The sequence below is a fragment of the Protopterus annectens genome, chromosome 13.part0 (genome assembly GCF_019279795.1).
Source record: "Protopterus annectens isolate FY-2018-M chromosome 13.part0, PAN1.0, whole genome shotgun sequence".
Taxonomy (NCBI): Eukaryota; Metazoa; Chordata; order Ceratodontiformes; family Protopteridae; genus Protopterus; species Protopterus annectens.
Genome location: NC_056747.1, coordinates 214473871 through 214496645, shown reverse-complemented (window position 1 = coordinate 214496645; position 22775 = coordinate 214473871). Strand labels below are relative to the sequence as shown.

Below are 22775 nucleotides of genomic sequence, written 5' to 3'. Positions count from 1 at the left end.
TTAATTGCTGTAGATGCTTAGTATGCTCCATACCGAGTGGAGTGTTATACTCATTTATGGGCCGGATAAGTGCTGAGTATAGGGGGGGTTATAACTTCTATTGCTCTTGAGGCGATGCCTTTGCTAATCAAGTGAGCTACATGGAAAGCTTTCCTTACAATGGTAGACACGTAGTGGTCAAAGTTAAAATCATGGTCAACCTGTGATACTAGGTCCCTTACCACTTCATGGGTACTTAAGGCACTGTTATGGATTTGATAGTGTGAAGGACATTGTTTGTGCCAAAGGGAATGATGATGCATTTCTTTTCATTCAGTTTGAGACCATGACTAATATACCAGTTGTTAGTCTGTGTGAGACCATACTGGAGTATACTGACATCATTTGGGGATTCAATTATTGCAATTAGTTTGCAGTCGTCTGCAGACTTGGTCAACCACAACCCTTTAGTTTTGACCTGTATTTCTGAGAAGTATATACCAAACAGTAGGGGGCCTAACACTGACCCCTGTTGCACCCCACTGGTAACAGGTCTGCTGGTTGATGTGGAGTCACCCACTTTGATAGTGTGTGCCCAGTTTGTGAGCCAGTTGGCAACCAATCTTACAACAAAGGGGTTTACATTCAGTTTATCAGTAATGCTTGAATGTGGGATTGAGTCTAAAGCCTTTGCCAAGCTGAGGTATGCTGTGTGCACACATGTTCCCTCATCAAGGGCTTTTGTCACACTTTCAAAGAAATCCACCAGATTTAACAGGCAGGATCTACCCTTCACGAAGTTGAATTGGGTAGGGTCCAGGGTTTGGAGGTCACCTACATCTATATTTATGAGGTCCATAATCATACTTTCCATGGCCATACAGATGATGCTGGTCAGGCTAATGAGTCTGTAATTCCCTGGATCTGTTGCTAGGTCACCTTTGTGGAGGGAATTAACTAGTTGTTTTCCAGTCCATAGAAACAAACACTGTGGTTAGACATTGATTGAAAAGGGTACTTAGTGGTGATGCTAGTTCATGTTCCACCCACCCCCATTCTACTACCTACATTTTAATAGCACCTATTAGCTTTCATCTGGCATTCTCCATCCCCCCCAGTTTACCTACCTTTCACTCTTCTATCTTCTGTTGCATCATCACCAGTAAAAACAGTCCTTAACTCACTAGCACTGAATGAGATGATATACTCCTCTTTACTTTACTTGTTGTTCACACCTCCCCTCCTTTTCTTGTAAAACCACTTTCCAGTTTCTCTCAATTTCAAGGTTCATTCCACCATACTATCCCAGCTGTCCAAATCTTTTCCTTCAACCATACAGATCCCCCACAACATCTTGTTCAGTCTATCAACATCTATCATCTCATCTCCAGGCCATCTCTCTCAACCCCAGGCACACAAACTATTAAAATAAAACAACTACCAAGTTCATCCCCTCTACTTGCAATCTAAGCTACAAACCTACAATTAATAGGCCAACTAACTCTCTCTAGTCTGTCATCTCAATATTAGAAGCATTATTAATAACAAAGGTACATGAATTGCATGCACTTCTGGATGTCCCTGAGATTCTCTGTTTATCTGAAACCTGCTAAAAAAAACCTAACACTAACGTTACCACCTGTGTACAACATACACAGGCTGGATCTGTTCACGAGGAAGGGGGGGGGCTAGCACACTATAAATCTGAGTTGAATGTCACCAGAGTGTCACATGTACCTCCTCATTAATCTAACATTCTAGATTCTTGCCACCAAATTGCAACTTAATAAAAATAAATGCATTATAATTATCTGTATGTACATTCCCCAGGTAATATCTATCTTACATTGAAATACCTGTACTGGGCTACTTGTCCTACTACTTGGAGACTTTAACATAGACTGGGGCACCTGCCCCTCAGAATCCCCACCCACCATACTAACCCTGCATGCATTACAAATCATATCACCCTACCAGGATAAAAAGTATACTTGACTGGGTACTCATAAACAGTCATCCCCAACTGTACCTCTGGTACCTCCTTAATGGGCTGGCCTACATCTCACCACATATGTTATGCACATGCACACAACCATTACAACCCTTACAACTCAGGAACTAAACTCATGTAATTGGTCTATTCTAAAACAGAACAAAACCAAAAAATCAATTTTACAAGACAAAACAATACTACTACTACTTACAGACAGTAGTAAAAAAAAATCACTCAGAAGTGAAGCAGGTTTTAAATAATGTAACCCATTCATTCTGGGACAAAACCCAACCCCCTACTACTACTACTATGATAAATACCCTGAAGATGTTTCTGATAGTTTTTCTTTACTGAAAAAATTAAACCCACTACACTTTCTGCTGATCAACTCCTGCGAGTACCTACAAAAAATCAGCTGTGCTTGCTATTACCCGTCTCAATCTAATCAATCACCAACCAAAAGAAAGCTAAATTCCCACCAATATCCCATGTAATCCCACTTTTTAAAAGGAGGCATCTCTACTGAATTCTCCAATTATAGGCCAGGGGTATACTCTCCACTTGCCACTTGCAAAGAAAAAAAATTATTCATAGACAACTCATGCACCACCTAATCCAAAATTGCCAACTTTTAATTCACACCCTGCAAACATTCTGTCTAGATACTGGAGCCCTCCAATGGTTTCAATCCTACCTGAATGTAGACAGCAGGCTGTCCTCTGGGGCAAAACACTCTCTAACCTTCTACCACCCCCTTTACCTACCACAAGGCTATACTAAAACTGTCTTTCTGAACATTGCCTGATCCTAAACATTGCCAGGTTTGCCACTGGGCTGCCTTTTACTAGACACCAACGCTCGATCCCTCTAACAACCTAATAGAGAGACTAAAATTAATTGCAAACTCTGTAAGTAGATCCCTGGAACTCACTTCCAGCTGATATTACCTTACTTTCCATCTTAGGTCAATTTAAAAACTAGACTCACAACACATGTGTTGCCAACTGGCTATGTCAATGTATCAAGCCCTGGCTAACTCCTCTAGAAATGTGTAAAAAAAATCTAACAGCTACTTACTTATGTAATCTCTGTAAATAGTCTGTTTGTATAATATGTAAGGGTATATTATGTATGCTGTATCTGCTTTACCCTTTTTTTCTCCCTCCTCCTCCGCTGAAAATGGACATGGATCCCACTGACTATCCCAATGTTTTAGCCTGTTTAAAAGACATCCTGGGATGTCACCTGGTCCCATAGAGGCTGTATTTTTTGCCTTGGACAGGGCTCTGAGGACTTGCTCTTCAGATATGTAAGGTGGGGGGGGGGAGTTTGGGGGAGGGTTTGTTGCATGTTAGGAGGGGATGAAATTTTCATCAAACCCATCCACTACCAGGCTTGCTATCTCTGTGGGGTCAGTTTTTGTGATACTGTTGGCCACCAATTCTGCACATGCTTGGGCCCTACTCTTTAGGTTACAAACATAGCTGTAAAAGGCCTTATGGTTATCCTTGGCAGTACTTGCTAGTTATTTTTCAAAGAAGGTCTTGGATGATTTGCCAAGTTGTCTTATTTGCCTTTTAAGGCTGAGGAGGTGCTTTTCCAATGTTGGTTCCTAGTCTTTGTTTTCTTGGACTCAGCTTTTTGCATTTATTGTAGAGTTTGTTGATGCTGGAAGTCTACCATAACAGCTTGATTTTACTTGCGGCTCTGTCTTTGATTCTGTCTAGTACAGCCAAGTTTTACACACTTATGCAAGTGATTGTGCAAGGCTTTAATGTAAGCTTCAGCGTAGTTACCACTTTCAGCTTGAGGTGGGGCTTAGAATGCATTTATACCTTCACCTAGGAGTGTATATTTTGCCTTGGTGAAGTTTTTTAGTTTGATTTCACCCTTTGTGAGCTCTGGTGTTAGTGACAATTCGAAGGTGACTGATATGTGGTCAGTTTTAACTAATTAGGGTCCAACAGTTGCAGCAGTGGACCTGTTTGACATGTTGGTGAGGACTGGATCTAGAATGTTTGCTCCTCTTGCTGGGGTGTGGACAGTTTGCTCCAAGGCATTTGATTTCACAAAGTCAATGAACTTTTGTGCTATGGAGTTTAGGCTAGAGTAGTTTTCCTAGTTGATGTTGCAATAAATGAAATCCCCCATAACCAGTGTGTTCTGTAAAATATGGATTGTCTTAAGTTTGGTTAAATAGGCTTCATGGGTCTCATGACCCATGGAGGGGGATCTGTAACTGGCTTGGACTTGAATGAGGGTCTTACCTACCATAACTTGGACCTGGACATGGAGTTGTCCAGTCTAAAGAGACGTGAGGTGAATTTATCTTTAATATAGAGTGAAACACCACCTCATTTAATTTTCGCACGTTACTTTTGTGGTCTAAAGGTGTGGAAGACATTGTAGCCTTGTAAGGCTGGGGTACTCTCTGAGGCCTTAAACCATCTTTCTGTGACTGCAGAGACATCTACATCTTCTAGTGATAGAAATGCTTCCACGGAGTGCAGTTTTTGGTTTAAGCTCCTAGCATTTAGTAGCATGACCCTTATTTTGTTTTGATTGGTTAATTTCATGTTGGTAATGTTGTTTTTGAGACCTTGCATAAAAAAGGCACTATGGGGGAAGCAAGAGCCTTTGCCAGCAGCTGAAACCCTAAGGGTGCCAGGTGAAAACCATCTCTGGAAAAGCAGCAAAGTTTGTTGACCATGGCTTCCCGGGCAGACAGGAACTGGATCCCTTTGGAATGACACCAAAAACTAAGCTAATTACTGAAATCAATAATTTTTTGCTTATACTGTGGCATCATTCTAGGTGAGGGCAGTATACTGCTCAAGGATAGGGACATAACTGCCTGGGACACATACTCAAAGAGTTTGACCATGTTTCTCTTCATATAGTCCAGTGGTGTACATCACAGTTCATTCACACTAACATGAACTATGACAGAGTCATAACAGTACTTATTGCGGAGAGACTTGAGGGCATGCATGATTTGGTGAATCCTGGCACTGGACAGGCAGCTGACCATGACTTTCTCCTTGTCCAACCTTGTGAGTGGGAAATCCATGTGTCTCACTAATGAGTCTCCAATGACAAGAAACCTTGGTTTTTGAGTGTTACGACTTATGGGCTTGGTGGGTGAGACATTGGTGTTGCTATATGTCATTGGTGCTGTGGAGACTGTTAGCTGTATCAGACTTGTGGTTTGGCAGTCTCTGGTTTTTCAGTAAGTTTTTTGAGAACACCTCTGCATATGTGGATTTAAGTGTTTGATGCGTACTATGTGTATGATTAGCGATATGTGTATCAGTAGTGGTACAATGTGAATATGTAGTGGTGGGTGAGTGAGCTGACAACGTTCTCTGTGTTACTGTTTTGAGTGAGAGAGAGCATAGATTTGAGATTCTTGGTGTAAATTCAACTTTTGCACTCTGTACTAGACTGAGTTATTAATAAAGGGTTGTCTGTGTACATGAGTCAATTGGTACATAACCTCAAGAGACCAAATCAACAAGGATAGCAGGAGAAACAAGAGTAATCCAACTGTCCATAATCCTAGGTTCAAGACTGTTGTCACTAGGGGTGGTGTTTCAGAAACAATCACAGAGGAGCTCATTGATGGATATTTCTACCTGGATTTTAAGGAAAATGTTGTTGAATTTAAATGTCTGGCTTTGAAACACAAGTATGCTGCACTGTGCTGTGCTGCACAACATGCAAACAAGCAGAGACCTGCTCTATATGAGATTTCTTTCTGTTACCTTGAACTTCCTGTTATGCTTGTAGCTATAACAAATATACAGGATGTGTGTCCTTGATTTTACTAACTGCCATCTTGGATAATGTATTAGACTGCCACATGTTGCCTGATCTGTCTTATTAGACTTTCAAAACTGCCAACTACTTTTATCCTCCTCACGTATAGTGAGCATATTAAATGCATTGATGAATTATTCACCTGCTCTGTAAATCAGCATTGCATACATTAGTTCATTTGTCGTGCAACTGAGACCATTTGCAGACTAATTCAGCTTGGATACCTGGATCCATGCCTTCCAGCTTACTGACAGCTTTTCCTGCTGCTTGAGAGAGATTAGAGGTTTTAAAATCGCCAGTACTGACCTAAAACAGGAGATACACTTCCCAAAAATCAATATTTGATTTATGTATACACAACTCAAGTAAAGTGGAGATTTTCTGTTTTTCAGCAGAGGTTTAGTCATTGGATCGAAGTAAATTTATTGAGGCAGATTTTGTGAAAAAAAAACCCAATATAGAATGAAATACCATTCACTGGGCCCTGAGTAGTGAATGCAAGGGCAACCATGTAACAGTAACGCGCAGATAGAAATAAGTTAGAAGATATTGTCTCTACAGAAAAAAATAATCAAGCAACTAATTTTTCCATTCCAGCTATCATTCTAATATCATCTTGGTCTACTAGACTCAAATTGTGAAATTCCTGAAAGACACATTTCTAGGTTAGACAGAGGCATAAGCATTAGACGTCATGGATGCTGAGATATGAGACAGACGTGTTATTTCTTGATAGCTTTACTCACAATTGCCAGGACCCAATCTGCCTATTTACTTGTGCTTCCAAATGCATTACTTTTTAAAGGCATACAAGGCATGCTAAGAGGATAGTGTTTTCCTTTGCAGCAAAGTAAGAAAAAATAACTACAGTGCTTTTTGTGATGCAGATGCAATAAATAACACAGTTATCATAAGAAAAAGAATATTCTTACCAAGAGTCCCACAAGGCTTGTTCCGGAATATACATATGTCATACCTGAAAGCAAAATGGAAGACACTAAAAAATAACGTATAGGAAAAGAACCATATGTTTACAGAAAATTCTTAACTTTGTCAAATGAATTCCAGTATGTTTTAAGGTGAGTGATGAAATTGAGCACGAATAACTACTACAAGTTTGGAAAGCAACTCAAAAACATCCAAGCCAAATGTTCCTGCTTCAGCACAGCATATATCAATTAAAACCCTATTCCTCCCTCCTTTCCAAATCTCTTTTCCTGTCTCAGATGTATTGTAGGTTGACCCACTTTAGAAGCCAATTGATTTATTGTACATTACACACTGCTTGTTCACTAGAATGTACAAATACAAGTTTTCGTGACCCTTACAGCTGCAGGTGTTTTCTTGTCCACCCACCTGGCCAAGTAGCTGCTCAGAATTCAGGCAGGCGACTGGCGGAATGGTGGATGCCATCAAGATCCCATCATGGAACTAATAAGTGGGGAAGGGAAATGGGGAGGGGAACTGTAGCGTTAGGGAAAAGATTGGACTGTCTTTTTAAATAACTATTCATTCACTGTAGCGTTAGGGAAAAGATTGGACTGTCTTTTTAAATAACTAGTCATTCATTTCCCTATTGCATTGGTCATGTGACTGTGTTAAGAAGTTTATTTAAACTCGCATTTGAATTTTAACAGTTACTCTGATGAAGCCCTGGGAGCCACAGGGTGAAAGCGCTTAGTCTTTTTCTGCAATAAAGTTTGTCAAGTGTTATCGTTCTGTACGGGTTTGGTGGCGTTTTTTTATTTTTATTTTACCAGTTTAAAAGATTGGACTTTTAGGTTTAATGAGTGATAACAAGTTGGCTCAGAGTTAGGGTTAGGGTGTGAATGGTAGTTGGCTCAGAATTAGGGTTATGGAGCAAATGGGAGATGGTTCAGAGTTAGGGTTAAGGAGCAGTTGGGAGCTGGCTCAAAGTTAGGGTTAGGGAGCGAATAAGATTTGGATTAGAGTTATGGTTATCGAGCAGATGGGAGTTGGTTCAGAGTTAGGGTTAGGGAACAGCTGGGAGTTGGTTCAGAGTTAGGGTTAGGGAGCAGCTGGGAGTTGGTTCAGAGTTAGGGTTAGGGAGCAGCTGGGTGTTGGTTCAGAGTTAGGGTTCGGGAGCAGCTGGGAGTTGGTTCAGAGTTAGGATGAGGGAGCAGCTAGCAGTTGGTTCAGAGTTAGGGTTAGGGAGCACCTGGGAGTTGGTTCAGAGTTAGGGTTAGGGAGCAGCTGGGAGTTGGTTCAGAGTTAGGGTTAGGGAGCAGCTGGGAGTTGGTTCAGAGTTAGGGTTAGGGAACAGATGGGAGTTGGTTCAGAGTTAGGATGAGGGAGCAGCTAGCAGTTGGTTCAGAGTTAGGGTTAGGGAGCAGCAGGGATTTGATTCAGAGTTAGGGTTAGGGAGCAGCTGGGAGTTGGTTCAGAGTTAGGGTTAGGGAGCACCTGGGTGTTGGTTCAGAGTTAGGGAGCAGCTGGGAGTTGGTTCATAGTTAGTGTTAGGGAGCAGCTAGGAGTTGGTTCAGAGTTAGGGTTAGGGAGCAGCTGGGAGTTGGTTCAGAGTTAGGGTTAGGGAGCAGCTGGGAGTTGGTTCAGAGTTAGGGTTAGGGAGCAGCTGGGAGTTGGTTCAGAGTTAGGATTCGGGAGCAGCTGGGAGTTGGTTCAGAGTTAGGGTTAGGGAGCAGCTGGGAGTTGGTTCAGAGTTAGGGTTAGGAGCAGCTGGGAGTTGGTTCAGAGTTAGGGTTAGGGAGCAGCAGGGATTTGGTTCAGAGTTAGGGTTAGGGAGCAGCTGGGAGTTGGTTCAGAGTTAGGGTTAGGGAGCAGCTGGGAGTTGGTTCAGAGTTAGGGTTAGGGAGCAGCTGGGAGTTGGTTCAGAGTTAGGGTTAGGGAGCAGCTGGGAGTTGGTTCAGAGTTAGGGTTAGGGAGCAGCTGGGAGTTGGTTCAGAGTTAGGGTTAGGGAGCAGCAGGGAGTTGGTTCAGAGTTAGGGTTAGGGAGCAGCTGGGAGTTGGTTCAGAGTTAGGGTTAGGGAGCAGCTGGGAGTTGGTTCAGAGTTAGGATTCGGGAGCAGCTGGGAGTTGGTTCAGAGTTAGGATGAGGGAGCAGCTAGCAGTTGGTTCAGAGTTAGGGTTAGGGAGCAGCAGGGATTTGGTTCAGAGTTAGGGTTAGGGAGCAGCAGGGAGTTGGTTCAGAGTTAGGGTTAGGGAGCAGCTGGGAGTTGGTTCAGAGTTAGGGTTAGGGAGCAGCTGGGAATTATTTCTGGGGTTAGGGTCTGGGTTCTGGAAGGGATAGTTAGTTTACTGGTAGTGCACAGGAATCAAGGTTGTGCGAGTCATGGCACTGCCAATATGAACAAGTGGCAGCAGGGAAGTGTGTCTGTAACTAGTGGTGCATGAGAAGTTGTGGCAGATCCCACTTTTTCTGAATAACTAGTCCAATCTACATGGTTATTACTTACATTTCTGTATTTGTGTTAGAGAAATTTTTTTTTATTTAACCTGGGTTGAACCTAAAATTGTCAGTATTAATTGGTGTACTACCCCGGTAATAAAAAAAGTATGTATGTATATATATATATATATATATATATATATATATATATATATATAAAGATACATAGAAAAATGTAATAGAGATACAATACATGGAGTTTCTGTGAATCTTTTACCAAGGATATAGAGTTCTACTACTTATTTTGAGCAGTATTTAGAATGATAGTTTTAAATAAACAAGTTAAAACAGTTTCTACAGTGGAACATTTAAATTAAATCTGTCTAGTATCAAGTACAAGTTGCAGCCATGCTACATTATGATAAATCCTTCATTATCTCTAAGTACCACGTATGATGCAGTAATATTATACAGCAATGTTTTTCATATTTGCTCAAGACTGAGGTCCTGTACTTATGGGCTAGCAGCTGAAACACTATTTATATATTTTGGTTCATGTAGCTAGAACTGTGAAGTGATTTTTTGGAATGTAATTCCTGTACTTTTTTTTTTCAACTTTAAAGCACAAGGTTGCATATCATACCACACAGAAAGGTGAGGTGTGTGTTTTCAGTTTTCTCTTTCTTAAACTTCTGGCAAAGTTACGTATGTTCTTGTGTGTTTCTGTACATGTATATGCGGAGCACTCTGTTTATATTTTGCATGGATGCTGCATTCACAAAGCTCCTTATTGTGATGTCAGCAGTGGAAATACTGAGTCCCACCACACAGTGAAATGAAAGACTGAAAATCCAGGAGAAGAGTGAGTCTCAAACATCACTCATCTCTTGTAAACTTCTGTTTTGCAGGGTCAAGACCCCTGTACTCTCCGAACTTATATATACTCACTTTAGGAATTTTTGGTGAAATGGCCATCTCAATCTTGATACATATAAGTCTGTATTTTACAAATTCACTCTCAGTGTTTCAGCCTCATTTTAGCAGGTCTTGACATTTCAAACAGTTACCCATTTACATTTTTATGTACAACTGCATACAGCAGAGTCTTTTAACATCTGGATACATTTTTAATCGCTTTGTTTTTGAAAAGTAATCTCTGCAGTAGTATTACACACACACACACACACACACACACACACACACACACACACACACACACACACACACATTCTCTTTTTAGTGCAATTGTATATTTCTGTCCTGAGAATTAATCCAATTACTGTGAACCAATTTCTCAAGGAAAAGTCCATATTCATCACTTAAATGTAGACATATAAGCAATCAGATGTATATGATTCAGTGTTTGACTTTAGTACTTCCATTAAATTTTGGTACAGTTTGCTATGCCACAGACTTCACATGTCCTTTTTCATTCAAATTACAAGAAGATCAAGATTGTAAGAATGTTTCCCCATGATACGTGTAATAAAGGAAGCAAGTAGCATAATTTAATCAAATACAACATGCTTTTACAATCCGTAAACACAATATATAATTATGGAAACCATAGGTATAGAGTACAGTAGGAAAGAAGTCTGACTTTGGGTCTCTTGGGTACTATCTTAGCTAAATATGTTCAGAAGGATGGGCAGAGGTCCAGCTGTAAACCAAGTCAGGACTTCATGTACCACTGAATTTTATGTTTTACTTTTCATTTTATTGTATTTTTCGCAGGTAGGAAGAAAAGAAGTGAGAGTCCCATTTTTCACCCTAATGTAGAAAATGTGTTAAAAAGAGAATGTACAAGCAGTGCAGAGCATAGCGATAAGTTAGTTAGAATTACAATATAAATTGTAACATTGATCAAACAATAGAACATTTTTTGTCAGTTTTAACAGTAGCAACAAAAGATATATGTGAGTTTAACAAAAGCATCAGAACAGTGATAACGCATAATGTTATGAATGTCAGAAAAACATACCGATATGTACATTACACATAGTACGAATAAACATTGTGCATACTTTTGGTTTTAAAAAAAAGAATGTTTATATGCATGATATACTTAGAAAAAGCACATGTAATTTAAAACAAATAATCAGCAGAGTCATGTAGTGTAGGAAGTAAAGAAACCAGCTAAATGAAATTATTAAAATATAAGAGCTTTGAAAGAATATCATGGGAAAAGATCTAAAATATCACTATACATGTTAAGTGCTGTATAAATAAACATCATTAAGCAGCTTACGCATTAAATAGTATGTTGTTTAAATTGTCACACATTTTATATGTAATTTGCAGATTATTGTTGCACGGAGCACGGTGCACATAAGATATATATTTATTTTACTGTGACTGTGTATCCTAGTTTACTATAACCCTGTAAGTTGAATGCATCATCCTTTGGAACATTGATCTATAAAAGTAATGAACCTAGAACATTTGAAATTATTTCACAGACCTTCAGTACTTAGACCTAGAAAAAAAAAAAAGTCAGGTGTAGCACTACACATTTATTCACTACTTCCTAACTCTGCATTGCACATCCAAAGCTTTTTCTGTCTTACCCCATGCTGGTTTGGAATATCCCTCAGTAGGGGAACAGTGTGCTGTTAATTCACTCATTGTTCTGTTTCTACACTGCTTCTCAGGGAAGCAGAACTTTGAGATGAATAGTCAGTAGTAGAAAACAAAGGAATTGTGCATACATTTACAGGTAAAGGATGAGGCCCAGTAGGTGCCGTTTAATGAAAGAAAGTGTATTGCATATTTGTTCTCATTTGGTTTAAATTGTATGCAAATTCTACTACACTATACATGTATCTAGTTTGTTTTATTTCATTTAGATTAGTTGTACAGTTTGTATTTCTAGTGATATGCACTTTTGTTATCCTGGGATTGACAGTTCTGCATACAGATGTCTAAGATACTATAATTTCAAGTAGCTTTCATGTCTCTGTTAAAAAGAACAGAGGGAAAAATATAGAAGAGGACTTGTGTTTTAGTACAACAAGCATGGTAGTGAGGTAGTAGGTTGTCATTAACACTGGTAACTGAAAAAAAAATAAAATTCACTACACTGCTATACATGGGATACATGGGAGGAAAAGTCAAAAGGGTAATATTAATTTCCGTTATCACTGTACAAGATACTTCATGTACCACATAAACCAGACCCCTGCATACCTATTTACCTTTTTCAGTTTTCATTATGGTTTCCTTTGCATTTCAAATGTTGTCTATATGCCATCTCATGGATGTTTTTCCTTCTAATGTTGAGGTAAATGTTAATCTTGTGTGTTTTAGATAGTTTTGTACTTCTGTTACTGTAGCCAAGTGAGGGTTAATATTTAGTTATGCAGTTTAGTTATATTTTTTAGCTAGGTCACATGAATTTTATGTAAGCTTGTTATTTCGGGATCCATTGTGTCACTAATACAATTTTCTAATTGCCTGGTTGTTGTTTTAAGTTTCATTGTTTTTTCCTTAGATTTTTCTACAGTAATCTAGGGTTGATTTTGATGAGCTGTGTTGTTTTTGGAGGACATGTGTATTTTGTGCCTGCAGTGTGTGAAGTTTTTTTTTTTTTTTGGTGCTATGTGGCAGATTCTCCTTAACTGACTGCATGGTGTAAAGAGGTGATTAATTCTAGACAACATGGTTAAGATGGAAAATAAAAACAGATGCACGTCATTCAAGCATACATTTCTGTTTCATCCACCAGAAGCAGTGAAACTGCCTAATGCCAACGCAAACTGTGGGTAAGTCATCGTCTCTACTTTTTCTTTTTCTTTTTTCTTCTTACTTTTGGTACTTAAAGATAGAAATAATGCCTCAGTGTTGTTAGTTTAATGCATACAAATGAGGAAATCATTAATCAGATTCAGCGTATATGTAATATGTCACCATGATTCAGACAAGAGACATTGCCCAAAAGAATGTCCCAAGACTCCTCAAACCTGGTTTCAGGTGAAGGAAATGCTAAGGATTGTACATCATGATTTGAAAGGTGTACCAGAGAGTAAAGCAATGTTCCTAATTCTGCTAGACAGAAACTTAAATGTCTTAGTGCAACAAAGACTAGCGGGCAGGTGTTAATGAGTACAGAACAGGATATTTCTTCATAAGTTAAGTTTTAATCACTTTATCTTTGTCACTTTGCACAGATTAAAAAATACATTCTATAACCAAGTGTAGCTTGAGTCACCTACAGGACATGAATCTTCAAAATGAAAAAAAAAAGATGTTTTTGTTTTTAAGAGGTCGACGTCAACAAACTGAAAAAATTAACAAGAGCAAATGAAGTTGAAACTGACAGATGCAGCAACTAAAATAACTTAGTTTGTGAAACAACTTTAGCTCTTAAACATTGTTCCCCTTCAGCTCTAAACTTTTTAAACTTCTTAAGGGAGATGCCCACTGTAATGACTGCCAAAGCTATTTGTCCTGGTCCAGTTCAATAAACAGATAACACCGAATGATAGATTTGATGACCTTTATTAAACTTCCATAAACATGATTGTTAACCAGTAGTTATTAATTTCACCTAAAACATGACACAGATGATAATAACATCCATGAAAGAAAAGATAAAATAAATAGCCATAAGGGTAGCGTAACCACTAACCCTTGAATAAGCAGCGTCCCCCACTTGCTCACTTATCCTTACACTAAGAAGGCAGCGTTACCCCGCTCACCTTCAATTTATCGAATTGCACCACCATCCAAATAAGCAGCTCTGCTTGCTTATTAACTTATCCAACAGAGCAACTGCTCACTTTCCTTCCCAACTTATTGAATTTCACATCCAACACCAGAGGAGGAACAGAAGAGGGCAAGCCTGCCCCTCATCTCCACCCACCAGCCAGCCTGACCAGGCTGTTTTTCCCCTCTCTCCGACCAGCTTCCCACAATCTAATCACCAGTACAGCATTAGGTCAAACATCATTTGGTGTACCCAATCCTCCCTAACCAGTCTGGATCAAAGTCATTATCTGCTCACCCTATGCATAACTAACGAAAACAGCCAAGTACCTAACAGCTGAAAACAACCACTGACCCCTCTCCTATGCTAATGTAGCAAACCATAACCTCATCCTATCATAACTACTGCCCATGTACTAATTAAACCATACCACTCGACCAGTGAAAGCCTTGCAATGATACCAAGAGCATTACCAGCCACTGAATCCACTACTAAGCCCACTGCTACTGAAGCCATGCCGAGGCAATTGGATACCATCATGCTACATTGCAACCCCATTTTATCACCCAATGAAAAACATTTTTTTTTGCTGTCTAATGAATGTAATACCCCTCTTAAATCTCTTTAGATTCCATTTAATAAAATGCTGCCATCACACTGACTACCCATTATAAACAATAAGACACTTAAACCACCATCATGGACAGTAGCAGTATGACCTAAAAGCACCACCAGCAATAGACCAAGCCAGGCAAAGCTAGCCCACACAATGGACCAACAAATTAGAGAATGCCCAATGCCACCCAATCACACAAGGTCTGTGCCATACTATTATCATCCAGAATATAGTGAGATCAACCCAACCCAGTCTCACCTGAAAATGCAATAACTCCACGCTAAATCCTCCCATCAAAACCCCCCATCTAGCTTGCAAGCCTAACTTATGCAATGCAACCTGCTAATCCCCTACCCCTGATGTCTGCAACAATATCTGACCCATTCCAAAGAAGACCCCGGCTACCAGAAAACAGTGAAACATTCAGCCCTGATGCTCCCCATATGAGATCAAACCAAAACAAGACAGTACCTTGTAACTGCAGGGAAGAAAAACACAACAAAGCAACAACTCCATATTCAGCTGCACTGCTGGCAACCATTGACCACCTTTCATGCAGCTCTGTCAACCAAAACCCTCCTCAGCTTCCTCTCTCGCCTGTCAAGTCCACATTTCTTCTGTCCCCAAGTAATACGAACTCTGCATGTCCCCATCTGCACTCATAGCGATCTGTAAAAGAAAAGACTGGAAATACTCCACACATGCATAATCCAAATTCTTACTGACCATTATACACCACAAAGGGCATTTCTCATTCATCAACTGCATAAAATGCAGATGCTACTAGATGCAAAACAACCCTAAAAATTAAAGTGTCCTACCAAAGATCCCCATAAAATTACCCCCCAACTCCCATAGTAATGGTGCAACAGATACCCCTGTGAAATAAAACAAGGTCTCATTTTATAGATAAAATTATCACTCTTCTACCAAAGCAGGAGATCTCAACAAAATTAATAGTTAGACAAAGAAAATTAAAACTGTCCCCAATCCTGCTATGCCACCATTTACATAAAACAGAGATACAAATTCCCCCTATGGCTCCACCTATGTGCCCTTAGGACAAGGACAACATTCAACCTTGGCCGTCTTAACAAGAACAACATGCACTGCACTCTGGATTGTGGAATCTCACTTACCTGAACATGGCTAGATTATGAAAAACCTTGGAACCATTAGTCTGTAAACCACCCCAAGTACAGAACAACTTAAACTTATCATCCTGCTGTTTACCACCTCAACCTGGCCTCCCCCCACAACATACCGTATCTTCCAAATAAAATTGTGCAATAACCATAACTGAAATATTGATAAATAACCAAATTAAGGGCCCTAAACCATTAACCTAGTAACTTCCTATGCCTGTGATGGCTGCGCATCTGTCCCACCTGCGAGAACCCCCAAACCCCTCGTAAACTCTTCCCCAACCCTGCTTAACCCAGCCCCGAGATACACTCTCTTCTCTTGCTGACACATTACCCAAACCACACCAAATACAACATACATACTGTGTATAAACGTAAGTAAAAGCTTCCCTGTGACCTCTTTGCACACCACTCCAACCACCGAAACATCTAGCCCATCAGATTCAGTTACATCTAACAACTTCCAGCAGGCCCATGACTGTTACTTACTTCACACTCCCCCACTTGAGCACCTTTGTGCACCTGTCTATCAATGGAGATAGCCACCGGTACCTGCACTCCACCTCTGACCCACTTCCTTCAGGTCACTGACTGATGTCCAAACTGCTCTTCCTCACCTGCAAAGTAAACAAATGAAACACATTGCTGTCATGAAATTGCAACATTTCTAGGTATCCATCTCAAACCCCCCAATTAAGGAGCTACTAGTCAGATACTCAGCCCCACAATAACAAGAAGATTCACAGCTCCGAGCACATTCGATCAGACAAGCTGCAGTATAAATACCCTTCAAATCCCCCACATTCTACAATAGGGTTAGGCACCATACAAATTAAAGCTGGGAATCAAACCCCCTACCCTGTGTGTACACAACAAACCAAATAATATGCCCACCCCTTACTGCCTGCATTAACTAGCTGTCCAGTCTGGGAACTCTACTGAGATATTATGGTCTTCCTTATTAACTTAAATTTTCACATCCATGGATACCTTTGGTATATTTACATTGTACTCTTTCCCATTTATTCATGCTTGTTTTGTTATAGGGTTTCCATATTGTTATTCCAAACTTAAGTTTGGGTCTAATGTAACTAACAAACAATGACATCATTATTTTGATTACCTACATTTATGCATCTATTTATACCACCTATAGTTCTATAACTATCATTAACCAATTGGGTGATATGATTAGAAAAACTCATAGCTGATGCTACCCATATACCCAGGTCCTTAAATTATTCTACAGTTTCAATTACTGTGTGCTGTATTAAATACTCACCTTCCAATTTACGCCTACCAAACCTCATATGCTTAGTTTTTGATGCATTTATCAGTGTATTATTCTCCTGTGTCCAGCCCCTAAAGCAAGAAACATGATAACGCCATCAATAGAGGGGGTATGAAGGTCCCCAAAATCAGGACACTTCAGTATTGCTGTTATGAACTTAGAAAATTGATAGAATAACAGATATTGCCTTAACATGAATTTTCTGAAGGGTATAAAATCTGAAACTCAAACGAACATTAAAAAGTGAGCCCTTAGTAAGTGCTCCCCCTTTCCATATCCTGCTGATGTAAGGAAAACAATCGGGGTGAAGAAAATTAAACCATTCCATCCCTTCCCTAGTTTCCTCTTAGGAATACCACACCAAAATATTGCTAAGTACAATCAAGATGCCTTCCTCTCACCTGTCTAACATCTTACCAATGCCCTCTTCCCAGAACCACCCAACTAGGAAAATGCACCGAATAGAACCTTATCCCGAACATAGACAAAACCCATACCATTAGGAACTATGCCACATGCTAACCCCTTAGCCAGTTTGTGGGGGTAAAGCCTGCCTGAAATCCATCCACTGCAGATGGCAAATGATCTCCATGAATGTCCCGTACCTCTCACCAGTACTTAGCAGAAGACAACCCTGCCCAGAGCTTCCCACCAAACTGGGACCAATGACAGCCGAATCAGGGACAGACCACAAACTAGTTAAGGGCATCAGGGATAGATTTAAAATACTGCACTTACAGCTAGAGAATGGCTAAAATAACAATAAATGTGCCAGCAAGCCTCCATGTAGTGACTGCAGTCATGTGTCCCCACCTCTTAGAGCAAGACATTTGGACAAAACCATAAAATATTAATCAATAGTTTTACCAGCTTAACAGGTTGCTAAATCAACAGGCTTGCATTAATGTGATTATTCGGAAGGGTATGGAGTCTAACATCAATCTAAGAAGTTCCCAATAATTTGCCAGAAACCACCATTTACTTAACTCCAGCTAAGCATCTGAAGCAACGCATACGTCTCAAACCCTTAATAGGAAATCTGACAGAATGCCCATTGTACGGTATGGTACTGAGACTCATGACAGGTGCCTGCCTGGCTGGAGAGTTGAGAGACCCAGCCTTTATGCTCAACTTCTTGCAGCACCATCCTTTAAGTACCACCCTGATGCAAACCTCTCGACCTTTTAGTGTGATAAATCTGGACAAAGCCTGACAGAAAGTTGCCAGGATAACAGAAACTGTATCAGCATGCATTTTCTGAAGAATATGAAATCTGAAATTCAATGCATGTCATTATTCAGCAACTTTACTCTAGCTCATCCCAGTGATTTATCAAAAAACACACAATTTTATGAGGAACCAACCAAAATATGAGGCAACAAAATTGTGGACATTCTGAAAATACATTCATTAGCAAGTATACGTGTCTCTGAGTGCACAGCTATGAGGTATTACTTTCAGCCCTTCCTAATCTAGACGGCAATCGACACTGCTGTATATTCAAACCACCAACAAACATAAAGGCAGGACAAATTGTACCGCTCCGAAACCAAGAGTAGTGCTAACCACACCACCAATGAACCACAAACAAGGGACAAATTAGACCGCTCTGAAACTCAGAGTAATGCTAACTGATCTGATGAAGTTCAACTATATGCTTTGGACGAAAAGTGCTTAATAATAAATTTGTGAGTGGTGACTCCAGCCGTGTTGCCAGTCGTCTTTTCATTAGTCTTCCCACTAGAAGATGTCCCAGGACAAAATGGTCTGTCCCAGACCTCATTTATGAATGTATTAAGCCTGAGAAAAAAATAACACGCATTTTCTAACAAATATACAATTCAAAATGGCTGTGCTTTTTTGAATATTGGCAATGATCTTTCAGCAGATGTGGTCTTCAGGGTATAGTTCATGCTCAAATTATCATTCAAATATGGATCCAAACTTCAGGTCAACTTTTTGGAGTATCCAATTAATTTAATCAGCAGACAGTTTACTTTAGATATATCAAACAAAAGCAGGAACCTATGATAAAACCCATTTGATGCAGGGAGAATACAAACACAGCACCCAGGCAGCCTCAAGAGGTGAAGATTGAACTGTGGACCTTGTAGTTGAGAGGGTGCAGTTCCATCCCGGCCAAATATTCAGTAGGTTATTTGAAGACAGAATAAATAATGATAACAATGACGTAGTAATGGTGGTACAACGAGTGATGTAGTAATGGTGGTACAACGAGTGACGTAGTAATGGTGGTACAACGAGTGACGTAGTAATGGTGGTACAATGAGTGACGTAGTAATGGTGGTACAACGAGTGACGTAGTAATGGTGGTACAACGAGTGACGTAGTAATGGTGGTACAATGAGTGATGCTATATTGATTAAAATAGTTTTGAATGTGGTGAGATAAACATTTTGAGACTTTGCAATACTTACAAGACATTAATTATAAGGAATGCTATGCCTCAGCCTAGATTAACCTTTTTGGAAGTAGTCTGATTTTTTTAATGTGTTATTTATAAGAACTCTGCAGGATTTATAGTTTCCACTATTAGTAAACATACAGAAATAACATGCAAGAGAACAGAAATTTTATATATCTATAACAACCTATGAACCTACAAAGATATGACTTTTTCTGTTTCTGTTGCTAAGCTAGGCAATGTCTGAAAATGTCAAGCACTAACCCACTATCCTGGCTAACTTAAAACAAACCAACCAACCAACCAATATTTTTTAGTTTTAACCTGGCCAGGTCTATCCCTCTTTTCCTTGCTTCTTCTATCCACATAAAATGCTTCTGTTTCACTTCCTTATGTTAACTTTGTTTTCACTGACACAGTTGCTTCCCTTACTACTTTTTCTAAATCTTCTTTTTGCATCACTGTACTATGCCACACACACTTTCCTACTCCCTCCCACCTCTTTTATGCTTTATCCTTTGCCACATCATACTAACATTCCAGTGCTGCCACATTGGATGTTTCTTCTTTCTGTTTTGGGTCTTACTCATAGCCCTAAGTACTCCATCCCTGACCTATTATAATTTCATATGAACTCCTTCAGTTTTCCTCAAGACCCTTAACTAATCTTTATCACCCTCTCCCTGTTCTTATCCAGTACCCTAAAATCATTCATCATTATCTTCGATTTACTGATCGTGGACTTTCTCCCTTCTAAACCCCACTGGTGAACTGGAGACAAGCAGTATCTTCTCATGGATATCCCTGACCCTCACCACCATCACTAGCAGCACATTGTACCAATAATACATGATTTTGCCACTTTTTGACATTTATCCGTTGGTAAGTGTTTCCTGACTTTTATCAGTAACTTTTAGTTTTACTGGTTAGGAGCATATCCATAATCATATTTTTCAGGTACACTGCTAGAGCAGTTAGAGGAATGCCTTATGGTATACAATTTTAATGACCACTCACAACCCCCTCATACTGTAGCTTTTAATCTCACTTTCTGCCCCAGACTGCTTCAGCTCTCACATGATTAGAAGCCCCTTCATCCAAATATTCTTGTTTATTCCTTCCTTCCTTCAGCCTCCCAGTCTTATGCTTCAATATATCTGGGGAACTGCACTGTGGATATCCACTGGCATGTCCAGTTTTCTTTACTTTTACCACTGAGACACTTACTCTAGGTTCTTTACTCTAGGTTCTGACCTGCCCTATCAATTAAGTAGTAGTCACCTTTTTTCTTCCATTTCAGAAAAAAAAGACTATCTTCCTATAGTACCATGTGTGTCACACCCAAGCTTGTTGATGCCCCAATTTTCTCTGATGCCAGCAAGGTCTACCTTTTTTTCCTGAAATGAAAAATAATAAAACCAAAATTCTTCTTGGGTAAGCTACAAAAAACACTGGATCAAATGAATCATTGGTCAGATTCTATTAACAAAGTTAAGTGCTTTCATCCTCAATTACAGACTTCATTAGAACTAACAAAGTTCCACAACAGTATAAATTGATACTATTTCTTGTAAATCATTTGATGAAAAACAAGTCAAATTCAAAGTTTTTAACCACAATATGAAACTTAATACCTTAATTAATATGTCAATAAATTGCTTCCCTAACTAAATTGTTCTAAAATGAAATCACTCAAAACCATTGCTAGAAAACTAAGAACAAAAGAAAGAGCACCATATAAAGTTAAATATATGACATGCAATTCATAGTTTAGCAATTTAACCAAACTGCTTAAAGACACAGCATCATTTAACCCAAGGGTTTCAGATGCATTTAGTCTCACCTGCCATAGTTACTCACAATACTTTAGCCTATGCTCCCCAAGGACCACATGGGGATTTCTTATTACTTGTTCTAATACTAAGAAATAAAATCTTTTATTTTCATTACAATCAATTTTATGTTTATATAAAGAATTTTTTCCATTTGGAAGCTTTGTATCCTACTAGTGTTCATAGATCCTTTTCTTCTGTGTTCATTCTGTTTTCCCTGTGTAAAAGCAATGGTGGTAGTCACAGAATGTTAAATAAACCATGTCCCTAGAATTACAACTGTAATGATGGTAAAACTTAAAAAAATAGTCTCTCTTCATAAATATATCTATACTGTGTACAAGACCCACACTTCCTAATACCAGTTTTTCCATTAACATTGTCTGTTATTCTTATATTATTTCCATTTTCTATCTTCTCCTTAATATTAGGGTGCCTCTTGTACACAAATTGGGGATGTTTCCTAGTTTTAGAAACCCCTCTTTACAACATTGAAAAATCTTCCATTTCCTTCAGATTAATACCTTAATAGCACTACTTTTTGCACAAATCTTTAACAGCATATTTTGTTCAAAATTATTTGTTGCCATTTTTTCTTTGTTACTTCTCACTGAAATCAATCCTTTACCTAGTAAAGGAGTGAATTTTTCTTTTCTACCATTAAGAATCTCCTATTTCACATCTATTAAAATCATTTTCAGGTAATATCTCTCCATCAGCATGTTGCTTAAACATTCAAACTCATTTATAAGATCCCTATCTTTAGAGATAATTCTAGCTAACTGGGCCATTTGCTGCTTAACAAGACTCCTGTTTTGTTTAAAAGGATGATTACTTTTAAAGTGCAGACAGTTGTTAGAAAACATTGGTTGTCTATGTATGTTTGACTTATATTTATTTTTCTCAAGATCTTTAGAAATTGTAAAATCTAAATAATAAATAGAATCATAAGAAAACATCTAAGTATATCTTAAGAATTATATAGTGCTATTTATAAATTGAATACAATCATCTAGCATGACTATATTGCCTCTCCAAATAATAAAAATATCATCTATAAATTGTAAAAAGTTATTAAATATTCAGTATACCTCAAGTTAAAAATGTAGTTTTTCCCCCAAAACATATAAAGGTGTGGGTGTATAAGGGGGCACATGCAGCACCATACCTTCATTAACTGCAGTACCTCTTGCAATTTCCCCATTTCCTTACTTTCATAGTAATAGGCCATGTTTCATGTCACTTTTTCCCCTTGTTATATATGGCTGTTTTAACCTTCCCCCACTACTAAATATCCTATTCTATTCTTCTATGTCTGTGGTACTTCTCCCTTTCCATCTTAATATGAAGGTGCAATTATTGAAGCATACCATTGCTAACAGCTCTAACTACTAGTGTTCTGTCTGAGACAGAAATTGTCGTTGGCATTAAACTTCTTTTACTGACAGGTTTTCATCATTATCACCAACTAGTCTCAAGTCTTTTTTCTCTCTGTCTATTGCCATTACCAGCTGATGTACTCCCTAATTGTGTGAATGCCACCTAAACATTTCCACATCCTGGTATTACCCTGAATCCTCAGTGCCCTGCTAAGTACCATTTT

General features: G+C 39.0%; 1 protein-coding gene across 1 annotated transcript in view; it reads right to left on the bottom strand.

The window, feature by feature from the left end:
- LOC122787163 (A disintegrin and metalloproteinase with thrombospondin motifs 10-like) overlaps positions 1 to 22775 on the bottom strand; it is a 1217364-nt gene that overhangs the window by 566464 nt on the left and 628125 nt on the right. Inside the window, exon 8 of the mRNA XM_044053741.1 lies at positions 6724 to 6767. Coding sequence (XP_043909676.1) covers positions 6724 to 6767 — 44 coding nt within the window. The remainder of the gene's footprint in view (positions 1 to 6723; positions 6768 to 22775) is intronic.